General features: G+C 41.7%; 2 protein-coding genes across 7 annotated transcripts in view; one reads left to right on the top strand and one right to left on the bottom strand.

Moving 5' to 3' along the window:
• ino80 (INO80 complex ATPase subunit) overlaps window positions 1-9110 on the top strand; it is a 39496-nt gene extending 30386 nt beyond the window's left edge. For 2 of the 6 annotated variants that reach the window (XM_044170437.1, XM_044170435.1), the window contains exons 29-37: window positions 438-532; window positions 1137-1209; window positions 1622-1780; window positions 1925-2027; window positions 2138-2226; window positions 2990-3145; window positions 3510-3753; window positions 5948-6163; window positions 7445-9110. In XM_044170437.1, coding sequence (XP_044026372.1) covers window positions 438-532; window positions 1137-1209; window positions 1622-1780; window positions 1925-2027; window positions 2138-2226; window positions 2990-3145; window positions 3510-3753; window positions 5948-6163; window positions 7445-7653 — 1344 coding nt within the window. In that variant the 3' untranslated portion in view covers window positions 7654-9110. The remainder of the gene's footprint in view (window positions 1-437; window positions 533-1136; window positions 1210-1621; window positions 1781-1924; window positions 2028-2137; window positions 2227-2989; window positions 3146-3509; window positions 3754-5947; window positions 6164-7444) is intronic. The other 4 variants (XM_044170440.1, XM_044170438.1, XM_044170439.1 and 1 more) reach the window with 3 other exon arrangements.
• A 2251-nt stretch (window positions 9111-11361) lies between these two features.
• On the bottom strand, window positions 11362-13241 carry chac1 (ChaC, cation transport regulator homolog 1 (E. coli)). Its single transcript, XM_044170445.1, has 3 exons — window positions 12594-13241; window positions 12415-12450; window positions 11362-12297 (listed from the first exon to the last, which is right to left on the bottom strand). Exons 1-3 carry the CDS (start codon window positions 12762-12764, stop codon window positions 11893-11895), a joined length of 612 nt encoding a protein of 203 aa, XP_044026380.1. The 5' UTR covers window positions 12765-13241; the 3' UTR covers window positions 11362-11892.

Genomic DNA, 13241 nt, shown 5'->3' with positions numbered 1-13241 from the left:
ATCCATGAATTCAAAAACCTTAGGCATGATTTCCATGCAGGACTGGATCCAGTTTGTTTCATTAAAGCAGTTCAAGAAGTAAGAACTGCAATTCCTTTGATAATCAGCAAATATTCACTAATTTCTTAACTAATGCTATAGTAGGGCTGCACAGTTAATCCAAATATTACCGAAATCGCAATATGGCCAAGTGCAATTCAATCGTGAATCATATCGCAACATCTGTCAAAATCATCGCAATATGATATATTTTTTACCATATCGTGCAGCCCAATGCTGTAGCAAACATTTTTTAATATTTGAATTTCTGGAGACAATCCACTGAACTGGGACTGTATTAAACCAAGTTCTGGCAAACAAAAGAATTAACAGGGCTAAGTACAACACCACATTATTGTCTCATCAGTTTTCTTAATTATTTTGTCCCATCTCTCCAGGAGTACATGGTTTATCGTAAGCACACCTACATGCGCCTCGATGGTTCCTCCAAGATTTCTGAGCGCAGAGACATGGTGGCTGACTTCCAGAGCCGGTGGGTAAAGATAGATATGATCTACTGTGTGTGTGTGTGTGTGTGTGTGTGTGTGTGTGTGTGAGAGTGTGTGCATGAAACCAAACACCCCTTTTTGCCAATATCAAACTGTAAATCTGCCTTTTTGTATATTGCAGCAATCAGTGAACAGTTTAATCTTACATGTGTACATCCAAATATGTGTGTGCGTATACTATATGATTCCACATGCTCTGGTTTACATTAGTGTGCAGCTCTGAGGCACCGGTGTTACTCTGGTTCTTGTTGTAGGGGGTGTAGGTGAGAGAGTTTGTGGTTTATTGAAACAGCTTTATTTTGCGGCACTCTACCATTGGTATCAAGTACATGTTTAATTTCGCATGCCTCTCTTCTCTTAAAGTTTTAATAGGCTATAGCATGTCATTGTGAATCATGCCCAGTTTTGCTGCTAGGCTTAAGTTTGATTTGCCACTTTTTAAGTATGGTTCTTAACTTACATTGTAACTTAATTTTATGCCATGATACTGTATATGGATATTTGTCCTGTACAGTTGTAAATGATATCTTTCGATTTGGTGTGTCTCTCCCTCCCCTCCTCCCCCTCCTCCCCCACTGCCCTCTGTAGGACGGATATCTTTGTCTTTCTGCTGAGTACGAGGGCTGGAGGGCTTGGCATTAACCTGACTGCTGCTGACACTGTGAGTCACTGACACACTGAAGGAAAAACACTTCACTGATACAACATCAAAGCTTAACCAGCATTTATATATCAAAAGCCAATGCAGTGTACATTTTCTGCAATGTGTTTTACAGTCAGTCAGTCTCTCTCTCTGTTTAATTAACATCTATCAGCATAATCTCCCTTTGTGATTAGTTTTCATGACAATTAGTTTGTAGTGACTGTTAACACAGCACATCTGTCATGTTAATCCCTCCCATCCCTGTAATTAGTCTCAGAGAAAGAAGTGTCTGCGTCATGTTCGTGCTGTCATCACACAAATTGACCCAATAATAATATGACCTGATTAAATACTTGACTAATGGTGACCATGACATCTTGGGTCGTTCTTTATTGTAGAAAAATAACAGTTATTTTTTGTTTTCCTCCAGGTTATCTTCTATGACAGTGACTGGAACCCCACAGTGGACCAGCAGGCCATGGACAGAGCTCACAGGCTGGGTCAGACCAAGCAGGTCACTGTCTATCGCCTCATCTGTCAGGGTACCATCGAGGAGAGGATCCTGCAGCGGGCCAAGGAGAAAAGCGAGGTCTGAAACTCAGGCACTCACTCATACAAGGCACAATATACCCATACATAAACAACACAAGTGACAGAGTGACAGTGTTAATCATACTGCAAATAAGAATTAATTACAGAGTTGATTAATGCTTTATTGTTTTTGTGTAATAAGATCCAAAGGGTGGTGATCTCTGGAGGCAACTTCAAACCAGACACACTCAAACCCAAAGAGGTGGTCAGCCTGCTATTGGAAGATGATGAGCTGGAGAATAAATGTGAGTGTGACACATCTTTGTCTTGATTTAATTTTGTTTTCTTTGCACAAAAGCCAATCTCTTACCATAACTTCTTAAAAATAAGAAATACGTCACGTCTTCTCCTGTAGTGCGTCAGAGACAGGAGGAGAAGAGGCAGCAGGAGGAGAGCAGCAAGGTGAAAGAGCGCAAGAGAAAGAGGGAGAAGTACGCCGAGAAGGTACAGTACAACATGATCAGCAGGAACCTCAAACGTCTGCAGTCATTCAGTCTCAGTCTGCAGCTGCATGGTTGGTAGAGCATAGAGAAGGATGTGTAGAATAGAAAAGGAAAACGAATAACAAATGTGGGATGTAAAATAGAAAGTAATGAGATGAGAAGGGAAGGAATGACACCTTGCCAGTATTGACTCCAAACATGTTCATTTTGTCCCGAGGAGAGACCAGGGGGTCATTCAAATCAAAAAGGTTCGTCCTTTTGTGAGCATGACTGTGCTCATGAAATTTCATGATGATCTCCAGATTAGATTATGAAATATCTTGTGTGCAAAGTTGACATTTTGGCCTGAGAGTGTCCAAAATGGAAAGGGTTCATCCTCTGGGCAGCATGAATTTGCTCAGCAAATATAATTGCATGGAAATATATATCATGGAAATCCAACCATTTGTTTGAGATACCTTGTCATGGATTTAAGTAGTGCTAGACGTGAGGTCAGGGGGGTTACCAAAACCATTAGATTTCATCCTCTGGGGGCCGTATCCATACCAGGTTTCATGACAATCTGGCCCCTACTTGTTGTTGCTCTGGACTCAAACGGACAGGCGAACCAACTGAACACTCGACATAGACGTCCTTAGGCCTTAAAGAGGAGACTAAAGGATGTGAGATTTAGCTACAACAAGGAATGGAATGGGTGTAAAATGTATGAAGCCTAACTAACCCTCCACCCTCTCCCGCTCCCCTTTTCTGTTTCTAACCTGCAGAAGAAGAACGAGGAGTCTGAGAACAAGAGGAAAAAGGAGGTGAACCTGGTCATCTCTCATGCGCCCTCAGCCGACAACTCCAACCTCTCTGCAGATGGAGATGACTCCTTCATCAGCGTTGAGATGGACTCGGCCATGCCCAGTCCCTTTAGTGAGGTGAGGGAATCCAGGGGAAAAACAGAGGGGAGTGAGTGTCCTTACTCATACTGTATATGACTGATTTATGTTACAGAGGATGGTAATGGCTGCTCCATCAGCTCACTTTGATTGATTCCACAAACTGTCTCTATTTACTCCTTATGTGTTACTTTCTTCTTTCATTCTATCCTTCTGTCACCTCTGCTTTCCTCTCTCAATTCCTTACTCCCTTCTTTACTTCCCTTATTTATTACTTTCTATATCCTATCTATTCCGTCCTTCCTTCTCTTCCTGTGCCTCCTGTCCTTCTATTGCTCCCTTCCTCTTCCTCGTTGTTCCTTACTTCATTCCTCTATTGTTTTCCTTTGCTGTACCGGCCCAGTTCCCTCTTGTTCCCTGTGGTGCTGACTCCCAGCCTGTGTGTATGTCTGTGTGTGCTCCTGTGCACGGCCAGATCTCCCTGAGCAGCGAGCTCCAGCCCGGCTCGTTACCCCCGGATGCCGACGCAGACGAGAGCAGCAGCGACATGCTGGTCATCGTGGATGATCCGGTGTCCTCGGCGCCGCAGTCTCGTGCCACCAACTCCCCTTCCTCTGTGTCTGGATCAGTCTCCGACAACATGAACGGTGAGAGAGCAAATACATTTTAGCCGATCTTCAACCTTGATGTTTGAGTGAGTGGACCAATACACTGTATAGTTGCCATTACCTTATTTCAGGATTGTAGCGGAATGAAAATGGGATGTTGGCTCCCTGAAATATGTTGGCGTTGAAGACCTGATTTTACTTCAGCCAGCTTCAGCCATTGCAGTCTGTAAAACTTGAAATGAAATGTTCTCATCCTTCCTTATGAAACTCCTAAATATCACTAACATTTGGTATGTCCCATTGCCTTATTGATGTTTGATAACACTACACAATAATATTATGAGGTAAACCGAAAAATTAATACTTTCAAATTTTTATTTCTGTCATAAAAATGGCCAAATATAAACTAGTAGTGGAAAGTAACTATGTACAGTTACTCAAGTACAGTAATTAAGTACAATTTTGAGGTACTTGTACTCATACATGTACATATATCCATTTTATGCAACTTTATACTTTACTCCCCTACATTTATCTGACAGCTATAGTTACTGTTTCATTTGCAGATTAAACTTTTATATACAAAAAACATGTCCAGTTTATAAAATATGATGATTTATTACAGAATAAAGTGCCCCACAGGATATAAAGTAGTTCAAATAAGCTCCACCTCAACTATTACGACAATAAAATGCTGCTTACACGTTAATGGATCTGTATAAATAATCTAGTATTGTAATATATACAAGTCTACCACTGTGAATGTGGCCATTTTACATAATGAGCACTTTCACTTTTGATATTAGTATATATCATTGATAGTATATTTTGCTGATAGTATCTCTGTAAAATTTGTAGTATTTATACTTTTACTTAAGTAAAGGATCGAAGTACTTCTTCCACCACTGAATTTTAATATATAAGTCTGCATTAAGAGTGATAGCAGCAGCTAAAATCCAAAGTATCCAAATCGTTATGGTGCTTCAAAAACTTTAATTCAACCCCAAAGTGTAGGATATTGTAAATGTATTTAGTGCATAAAACAATTTTGCCTCCCATAGGGACATTCTTTTTATCCTCTGTCAAGTGGTATGACACACACTGTCAAAATGTTCATATTTGATGGTTTCCTAATTTCAGGTAATCTTGGTACATCCAATCTGTGCAGCTGCCCTTCACTCTAAAAGCTCCAAACGTGCCAAATAAAATGGAACCTGTGTTATCTATGAGACTGTACTATCACGTTAGAACGATGTTGGATAATCAAATCAGTGTGACTCACATGAAGGTCATTACTGCGCACAGAAGTCTGGCTTGTTATGTTCCCTTCACTATCAGGACTTGTATTTTAATAGGCTTGTGTCCACTGAGACAAGTAGTCTGTTACCTCATATGTATTATGCAGCTGATTATTTAGATTTATGAGGGTTTTATTTTGCCTTGGCTGCAATGTTTCAGTATGTTCCGATCTAGATAGATAGTGAGTCTATAGTTTATATTGCTTATACAGTATATCTGAACTTTGGATCTGTTGCAATAAGGTAATCCCTCCTAAATACATGCTGCTTCAATGAAACCCCTTTGGGATTTTTGCTGCCATGCTAAGAGGCTCCTGCCAGAGAGATTATTAATGTACGCTGGTGAAAAGGCCCAGCGAGCTTGTAGAAAGTTGGTGCTTTCACAGATGTGAATGACATTGTAATGAAAGGTTTGAAAGACAGAATGAAGGTTAGAATGAGGGAGCAATTGGTAAACTTGGACAAGTGAGTGAAAAGGGAGGAAGAGTGAGTTTAAGGCCGGAAGGGACTGAAAGTGTGAGGGATTTGTGGAGGGGGTTTTTTTCATCTGGGAGAAAGTACTGGAAGGATTAGGCACATTACCAGTGAGGCAGACACTGGCTCTAATTCTGCAAACTGTATGGAAAATGAGAGCAACATTCCAGTTTTTGCCTGAACCTATACTTAGGGTAATGATGAGTAATGATTAATGTATAATAAGTCTTCTTTACTACAGTAAAACTACAATTTCAGTATATTTGAAGGACTGGGTTAAGGCCAAGCCAGAAAGAACATTTGTCTTACAGTGCTGTGTATTCCTGCCTAACTTCATTTCTGTAACGTCTGTCTATGGGTATCCATCCATCCTTGTGCCAAAGCAATTATAAAAAAGAATAGGATAAAAACATTTTCCTGATTTTTGTTTTTCCGTTCATGTGTTTGCCTACCTTCTTCAGGTGTTTCAGCCTTGGACACAATCAGTCCGGGCAGAGGCAGGTCTGGGCGGAGTCGTGGGCGGCCTAAGGGATCAGGAGGCGGGGCGAAGTCTGTAGGGAAAGGGCGTGGGCGCAAGTCAACAGCGGGCAGTGCGGCAGCTATGGCAGGAGCGATGGCTGGTGCGGCAGCTGCATCTGCAGCAGCTTATGCTGCTTACGGTTACAGTGTTTCTAAAGGTCAGTGAATATTGTTTACAATTCCACTCAAATACATGCACACTGGCGGGGCCACATCTGTCCTGCACAGCAATCAAAAAGAAAGAACTTTTATGTTTCATTTCTTAGTCAAACATCAGTTTTCTTCTCCATTGTTTCACATTTTGGGGAAAACTTGTTTTCAGACAAAAACACCTTTTGCCTCTAACTGTAATAAAAACCGGCCAAACTAGCCTTGTTTCACTAAACCAACTGAAGAGAAAGGGCTTTGTTAGCTTGCTTGTAGGAACAGTATTTGTCAACTACATAGCAGTGTGTGTGTGTGTGTGTGTGTGTGTGTGTGCGTGTGCTGACCTGGCCTACCATCATTCTCTTTGTTGATCTGGCTAAGGGCTACAATACCACAGAGATATTTCTAAACTAACATTGTCAAAATTTGAATATAAAAAAGTCACACTGGCAGTGATACAAACTACTGTCAGTGTCAATTGTACATTAGCCCAGCCATAAGCTGCTCCATACTACATGCTCTCCTGTTAGTATATAAAAAATATCAACACACTAAATTTTATACTAACTGCCAAAACACGATGCTGAGACAATTACATATCAGAAATTCTCATATATAAGCTGGTATTCAAATAATGGCCAGGGGCATGGCCAGCATGAACAAATATATGTTGGGGCAAAAATATATATATCAAGGGGGGTGGAATAAACTGTAGCCTACTCCAACAGCTCACACAGTAAATTCAGTATAATGTACATTTCCACAACACAAATCACATCAGTACAAAAACACAGTCATGTTATACTCACCAGTTTCTCTTTTTCAACAGAAATAATGTTTTCATACTCTAATTAATTCTACTCGTTTCGTACCATCAACAAAACTCAACACCTCTCAATGTGTTTTTCACAATAAACGCCTACCTATAAAAGGGATGGCTGTAATGCTTTTAATATGAGAATTCTGGAGGGTTGAGTTTCACTCAGGGAAAAAGGCAAAGTGGAACGCCCGACATTACTCATGTTGTACTGATGGAATTAGTGCTGTGGAAATGGACATTATACTGAATGTATTAAGACAACAGATAAACATAGAGGGAGTTTGCATTAGCTGGGGAACAGGGGAAATTAGAAACAAAGGCCTGGTTCTCTCTGCCACTGAGGAAAATAAAGGCCGCTATTTGACATTTTATGGTTTTATATATTGTTCACAATTAGAATGTAGTATTGAATAGGGACATAGTGCTAGTTTAATTGAAGAGTAACCATGCCGATGTCTGTCCCTCCTTCCAGCAGGCCTCTCTGCGTCCAGCCCCCTGCAGCCCTCCCTGGGCCGGTCTGGTACCAGCCCCGCCTTCAACCCCAGCAGAAGCTCCTCTCCCCAGGCCAAAGGGGGCACCTCCACCCCAAGCCCCCACAAACAGCTGGCTCACAGCCACCACCACAGCAGCCACAGTGCAGTCAGGAAGGGCAAGGGCCCTGGTGGTCCTGGGGCTCGATAATGCACTGTACACACATGAATGTGCCCTCACACACGCACAACTGTCTCAGTATAGAATACACACACACACACACACACACACTCACACATAACTGACCTACTCTCACTGTGACAGGCACCCTACCACTAGACTAATAAAAAGATAATACAGTATATATAGTAACTGAGGTTCACTACCTGGAAGACCATGCTGTGTCTGCTGGCTCAGCAACTAAAAGGACCCTTTTCTCACACACACACACACACACACACACACACACACACACACACAGACAGTCGTTTGAAGGTACAGTCTCTACCAGCCTCCACATTTCTTGGTTCAGTTTTATTTTAATGTGTCCGGGTCAGTGGACGAAATCTGCCTTGAGTATTTTTGTTTGCATTGTGACAAGAGTATTTCCAAGTGCTTTTTGAGGAGACAGACTGTACTTTTCTATTACTAAGACAGGAAACTGTTGTGATTGGCTACCTAGCTGTGATGTTACAACAAAGACGTGAACCAACACATGTAGCGTAAAGGGCTTTCAAATTCTTGTGTTTGCCAGGGTAGAAGGGCAAAGGAGTTTCTGTCAAATGCACTGAGCCATGTCTTCCATTTTTTGGTGTTATTGATTCTCATACATGTACATTAGGTTATTTAATTGTTCTGTAGATACGCTCAGTGCAAACTGATGGATGATTCTGCATTTCACAGAGCTAAATGTGAACCCATACCTTTACCAACCCACTCTTAACCAAACAATGTCTACAGCTTTTCTACTAAAGCTCTTATTTTTGTAATAAAAGATGAGTACCCATACAAACATGGCAGGTCTTAGAATTTTGAACATTTTTTGTCCATAAAATGTATTCCCGTACAGACTGAAATGAAAATCGATTATATATTTTTTGCCCAATGGGGAAAATGAATGAATGGATGATGTAAAAAACAAAAACAAAAAAAAAACCCATTATATTCCAAAATGAGGGGTACTGGTTGATCCGGCAACGCTGCTAACAGTAAATTTATGAATTCACTCATATTATTTGGTTGTCTAATATTTAAATTATTTGAGTTATGTTAAAAATGGTAATTCTTGATAATTGCGAATGGGATATTCACCTGTAAATCAGTGTAATTTGTATTGAAGCCATTTTTATTTTACAGAAATCGTTTGTTTGTGATGAGGAGTCTGTGGTTCTCTTTGATGTCATTGATGTTTTAGGGGAAAAAAAGGTTTGCATCAGTGTCCTAAGTTGAGCACTACATCTGTTATAGGTTTGTTTGTTTTGTGTTAATAGTGTGATTAAAATATGATGTTCTATATTGATGTACATAATGATGAGAGCGACATTTCCTCTGGCTTTCCCCTCATTTGCCTGTCTATTTTTATAGGTCATGTGTACATATGAAGAAATGCATCTGCCATTTTACTAACAGGAGGAGCCAACTAAAAATAAAAGAGTGCTGAATCAGTCTTTCTGCTTCTTTTGAATAATTTTGTATTTTTGTAGTGCTCACATAAATCTGCATTGTTGTTCTAGACAATAGTTTGGTATGTAAACTTGGATCCATCATTCACCCAGAAAGGATGGATAAAATAATGCAAACATGAACAATACGCGAATATAAAGAACCTAAAGGGGAGCAAGGCCGAAGCAGATTTGGGAGGCCACAAGTTGGGATATTGACTTAATCCTGATATTCATGAAGCAGCTGTGACCAGCGCTGTAACTTGGCTTCATATTCCACGGCTGTTGTATAAACATACAGAGCCGTCAACAGTGCTAATGATTCCTGAAAATGAATGCTCATATATCAGAGGACCTTGGGTTAAAAAACCACCTTGTCAGCTAAACGGCATGCTTTGGCTTTCCTGAAAGCATGCAACGCACGAGTGAAAAACACTTCATCAGACCATATTGCTTTCTTCTATTGCGCTTGGGTCCAGGTTTTGTGTTTAAATCATTTTGACTCCTGACACCCAATACACCTGCAATTGTAGATTTTTAGAAATGTTTACACACTAAAATTGGAGAAAATTGTGAAACAAACACTGAAACCGTGAAGGTCATTCCAAATCAATCTCTTCACCAAGTCTGCAAACTACAACCACATTTTTCGCTTTGCAGTCAGTTTACAATTCAAAATCACACTTTTTTTGCAAAATACTGCACACAGTTTTCTATATTAGACACCATTCAAAAATAAAATCTCATTTGGAAGGCCTCCCAGTGCATCTGCTGGTCACATCCAGTCCCAATTTCATTTGCTCTCAGCATTCAAAAATCACATTTTAAAAAATTCAACTGTAGTCTTCCCAGAAGCAATGTCCCTGTCACTCAGGATTATCTGCAGACCTTGCTGTGGACGGTTTTCATTGGAACTACTTTCTACTGAAGAAATAGTGCCTATGAAAACGGTTTTCTTTGTGACCTCAGTAATTGGGACATTGTTTTGGAAAGACATGTTGCTGTTGAGTTTTCCAAATGTAGTTTTTTAGTGCTTTGAGCAGCATAAACCAAATTCCATTCCATCCTCCGTTGTATTGGGGATGGAGGTGGTGAGTTTGTGAGAAAGATTTTTTTTTTTTGCAATGTGGGTGAACTGACCGGTTAAATACACTGTACATAATGAGGTCTTGACCTGAATAAAATGTACAGAAACAACCCAATCAAGGCAATGTATTTGAAATGTTGTGGGTTGCATAGGTATGAGAAGTCAATACTCTGAAGTGCACCTGAATTCATGTGAGTATATTTTCACATGGTTTGGTGTGGGGCCAGGAAGATTTCATCTCGATGAGCGCCTCGGCAGCATGTTCTTCCTGGTGCACTCTGACATGACCACGGAGCAGACTGTAAACACAGGGCTTCCAGGTCTGGGCTTGTTCCCGGCCAGTGGTTATATAAGCCTCTGCACCTAGACAGACTCTTGATTTGAATCCCGTCCAAGGTACAAGCTGCTCTGACCAATGGTTTGGGAGTGGCCGCTGTATGTTTGTTTATGTGTGTAGTGTTCCAAAAAGCAGGTTTGCCGATTATCTGGGTAATGTTGCTGAGTACAATCTGCAACCCAGTCATCTAGCTAACTGTAACTCAGTAACCTTGCTGCTTGGAACAAGCCTCAGGCCTTGTATGGTTGTCAAATATGGCCTGTACATATGCAGTTGACATATCTGTATATGTAAAATCTGCAATAATAATTTTGTGTCGGTGGTTCCCAGCCTTTTTAGCGTGTGACCCTTAAAACAAATCAGTCTCCCTCATCACAGGTTATGACCTTGGTGTGGATGTGTGTTATGAACAGTTTCAACAAGTGAATTTTCCTTCTCAGACTGTTTTATTCTGATTTTAAAAAAGGCCTCAGGAATCCTTAAAAAAAAAAAAAATCATGCTTTTTGTTAACCCCTTAATCACATGCCTTTCAGATTTATCAAAGGGAGCCTTTAAGGATTTTTGTCTAGGTTGGCCTTTGTGGCCTTTACACAGATGGATGTAGACACGTCACACTGCTCTGTTTTCCAGATGCATAGTACCATCCCCCCCCCCCCACAAAAGAAGTGGTAATATATGAAGTTTAACTCGAGTGATCCATGGCTGTGAATCACATGCCATGGGATTTTTTTTGTCCACATCAGCAAATATACTGTTGGATGGCATTAAGTTCATGTTATGAAGAAAAACATCCCACTTGCTCATATCAGAGTTACTGTAAGGCACAAACAAGTTCTTTCAACTTTTTATTAGTGTTTGCTTCTACACTGGATGGAAAAAGTTGCCACAAGCAACTTTAAAGAAAAAAAAAAAAAACAAACAAAACAGGTCTATACCATCAAAACACATCACAGCAGCTATTTTGGTGAACTGCAAACAGGTTCAACTACCACAATGAATTGCTGTACCGTCTGAATTGATTGGACGGAATTTAACTGTGCAAAAAAAAAAAAAAAAAAAAAAACGTTAGTGTGCTATATAGCGATAGATATAACAGATGTTTTCAATCAACAATTCAGTGATCATACATTTTGTAACAGGCGGTACAAACATGCACCAGGTTAACATTATAATGTTAACATGCTTCAGAAATACCCCCCAAACAAACACTTAATGCTTCCTTTTTGTTATCACTTCAGTAGCATTCAATGGCTTCAAGTACAGTGGATAGTAGTGTGAAACTAGAGTTCACAACATAAACATAGGTGGACTGCATGACAGGTGAAAAGCCTCTGTGTGTGTGTGTCTTCATCCACTATATAAGCTAGTGAGAGAGGGTAGGAGCTACTGGGCTGCTCAACATCACTGACACTACGGTCAGTGCTGCTGCCTCGATGGAGAACAGGTGATGGTCTTCCACTTGCGGGCAGCTGCTCCTCATGAACGCAGCCAGCCGGAGCAGATACTCCAGGTTGTGGCCCGTCTTCCCTCTGCACACAGCGATCTGGAAGCCGATCTCCTGTGAGGTGGCCGGCCCCAGGTACAGGGGGTTGTCCGAGGTGGCGATGTACACCAGCGCCTGAACCGGAGGCTCGTTCTCCCCCTCGGGGAAGAAATCCACCATTTTGGTGACGTAGCCGCCACAGACCGTCTCGCGCACGTTGAGGTACTTCAGGGACTCCTCGACTTGAGAGCCCGTTACCTCGAACGCCACACCCCAAGTGCTCGCCTATGAGAAGAGCAAAACGTGGTGAGTTATGCAGTGGGAGATTGCAGTGAAGACGTCAGTGCAGTTTCTACAGCGTCACTAGCAAACCAAGAGGATGTAGAACTTTTCCCCACTTACGTCATCATCCTCAATCAGCGTCACCACTCTTCCGGGCTGCAGAGAGAGGGAGGAAGAGAAATGGGGTCACGTCATGGACAACGCCTGATGCAGTCTGAGCCACGCAGCATCAAAGCAGCCAGCTGTGCCGACACAAGCGAACTAGCGTCATGTGGCAAAGTAAACATTAAGCATCTTACCAACTCGTCGTTCCCCCGATGGAAGTTGTCTCCGTGCCAGAAACGTCTCTTGTAGCCTTGTATGTAACCGACATTGCTCCTCTTGTACTTGAAGTCAGGCTTCCACACTAGTGACCCGTACCCGAAGATCCACATGCTGGTCTTCCCGGCGACGATATCTTGAGGCTTCATTTTGATCGATAGTGTTGACGACGTTCGGATGAATCGATGGATCGCTCTTTGATGCGATTAGCTAAGATGACTAGCTAGCTAGCGTTAGCTTCCTCCGGTCCAGGAGCAGTGGTACCGGTTGGCTCACAGGTATACCGCGGACGGTATTTGAGCCCAACTGCTTGGCAGTTGCGAAGATGGAATTTCGCAGTTGATTTTGCCTTGCACTATGCATTGCCGTTGCATTAGAGGTGCCGCATTATGCCTTAAAAATCCATGGCAGCCGCTTTGGCCTTCAAATCAATGGGGGGAAAAAAACAGAAACCGCTTTGGCCAGCTGCTTCGCTGGGCGGTGACACTACGCATTTAAAGCTAACGAATGAAAAGATCGAAGTTTGATTTAGTGATGTTGGCGTTTCAAACACCTTGCGGTTAATCTTCTCCCGGGCCAAGTAGCCGCGGCGATTCGAAGCGTTTCCTCGTTAGCATGTCGAAGCG

Source organism: Siniperca chuatsi, linkage group LG16, assembly GCF_020085105.1.
Source record: "Siniperca chuatsi isolate FFG_IHB_CAS linkage group LG16, ASM2008510v1, whole genome shotgun sequence".
Lineage (NCBI taxonomy): Eukaryota > Metazoa > Chordata > Actinopteri > Centrarchiformes > Sinipercidae > Siniperca > Siniperca chuatsi.
The sequence above is the reverse complement of the archived record's forward strand: the minus strand, read 5'-3'. Positions and strand labels throughout refer to the sequence as shown.

Bases quoted from the DNA above. Each gene is read 5' to 3' on its own strand.
- chac1 (XM_044170445.1), bottom strand. From the start codon at position 12,764: ATGAAGCCTCAAGATATCGTCGCCGGGAAGACCAGCATGTGGATCTTC. The intron at 12,451-12,593 runs GTAAGATGCTTA...CTCTCTCTGCAG, and splicing joins ATCGGGGGAACGACGAGTTG to CCCGGAAGAGTGGTGACGCT. The intron at 12,298-12,414 runs GTAAGTGGGGAA...CTCTTCTCATAG, and splicing joins CGCTGATTGAGGATGATGAC to GCGAGCACTTGGGGTGTGGC.